Source organism: Myzus persicae, unplaced genomic scaffold (assembly GCF_001856785.1).
Source record: "Myzus persicae strain clone G006 unplaced genomic scaffold, MPER_G0061.0, whole genome shotgun sequence".
Lineage (NCBI taxonomy): Eukaryota > Metazoa > Arthropoda > Insecta > Hemiptera > Aphididae > Myzus > Myzus persicae.
Window position 1 is genome coordinate 122408 of NW_019104130.1, and position 1587 is coordinate 123994.

Consider the following 1587-nt stretch of genomic DNA (forward strand, 5'->3'; position numbering starts at 1 on the left):
ATGAAACGCAATGGCAAGTTTAATAGTCCGGCCGAAGGAGTAAAAATACAACAGGTGGAGAAAAAAGTTACTTTGACCAAGAAAAACAATAGTGAAATTATGATTAGGAAGCCAAGAAATAGAACTAAGAATTCCAAACCAGTCAATGGCAGTGGCAGAAGTTTTCCATCCTCTCTTAATGTAAGGAAGCATTCAGTCAATAAAAGTGGTGAGAGCTCAAATACAGATCGTGGTAAGGGTAACATAAAACGCACCAATGCACAAACAGCCATTACTGAAAAAGATGACGTAGCAATCGCTATCAAAATAGCATCTTTTATCAGGAAAGTATTAGAAAATGAATTACCCAAAGAGAAGATGGAATGGCCACTATTTTTAATGGTAAGAATTTATATTATCAAAATATAGTTGTGGGGAGCATGTAATTGGTTTATTAATTAATGTTTGCTTTAAGATTGAATCCAGACAATCGGTCAAAATTTCTCAACAAGATTTTCAAAACATGATAATAAACAAATCTGCTGAAATTATGGCCACCAAATCATATTTAACAAGACAAATGGATAATTTATCAATTTGTGAAGAACAACAACAATCATATTATGAAAAATATGTACAATTATTAAATCATGTAAATACTTTGAGTGCCAAACTGGATCGTCTGAATAGGATGCCTCCCACTACTGTTAAACATGTTAGAAGTGTTGGAACAAATGTCAGTATGCTGTAAACTATAACTATGCATACAATTATTGGAATATTCGCCACCGGTACTAAGCTAAGAAATCATTGACTACTAATTTGTAAGAAGTTCATTTTTATAAAACTTTTTATTATTAATTGTATTACTCTACAACTAAGGCATTTAATTTTAATTTGTAACTAAGCCATAGATTATAATTATAAATACATATTTTTTGTATTTAGTTTATGTACTGTTTTTGAATTCTGAAAAAGTAATGACTGATAATTTACCATCGAGTAATAAACATTAAAACGGTTTCATTAACAATTTAAAAATAAAATAATTAGAAATGAAATAAAAATGATTTGTAGGTAGAATTTCTTGTTGTGGTTTTTTTTAAAAGCAGTTTAAAATGCAGAAACTCCGTGTTGGGCGCTAGTCAATACAAGTTAACTTTCAGACTAACCTCGGTGCAAGGTAATGCTTATTATTATTATTTAACTTTGAGTGCAATGCTAAGTCATTACCAGTGTAACACTTGACCTAAGTTATTATAACAAAATTACTTTTCAAGTAATTTGATGGTAATTTACTAAATTACTCATTACTTTATTATGGTTTGATACATTTTTAGAACTTATTGATAATGAATGTAAATATTAAAAGATATCATACAGGTATCACAATTCATAATAAGTGAAATTTTCTCAACTCTGATATTTTTCTTATTGCTATTAATTATTGGACAATAAAGTGTTATTTGTGTAATGGAATTCTTCTTTGTATTGTTTAAAATGAAAATTAATATGTGGCAAAATGAGTATATGTTTATAATTTCATATTGTAGTGTTGACAATATGGTTATTAAGCTCCAATGATATTTTTGGCAAAAGGGAATTTCT

General features: G+C 28.5%; 1 protein-coding gene across 1 annotated transcript; it reads left to right on the forward strand.

Moving 5' to 3' along the window:
* LOC111039045 lies at window positions 1–743 on the forward strand. Its single transcript, XM_022322323.1, has 2 exons — window positions 1–381; window positions 455–743. Exons 1-2 carry the CDS (start codon window positions 1–3, stop codon window positions 728–730), a joined length of 657 nt encoding a protein of 218 aa, XP_022178015.1. The 3' UTR covers window positions 731–743.
* The last annotated feature ends 844 nt before the right edge of the window (window positions 744–1587 follow it).

Coding starts and splice junctions, on each gene's coding strand:
- LOC111039045 (XM_022322323.1), top strand. CDS start 1: ATGAAACGCAATGGCAAGTTTAATAGTCCGGCCGAAGGAGTAAAAATA. Junction 382..454: donor AATGGCCACTATTTTTAATG/GTAAGAATTTAT, acceptor GTTTGCTTTAAG/ATTGAATCCAGACAATCGGT.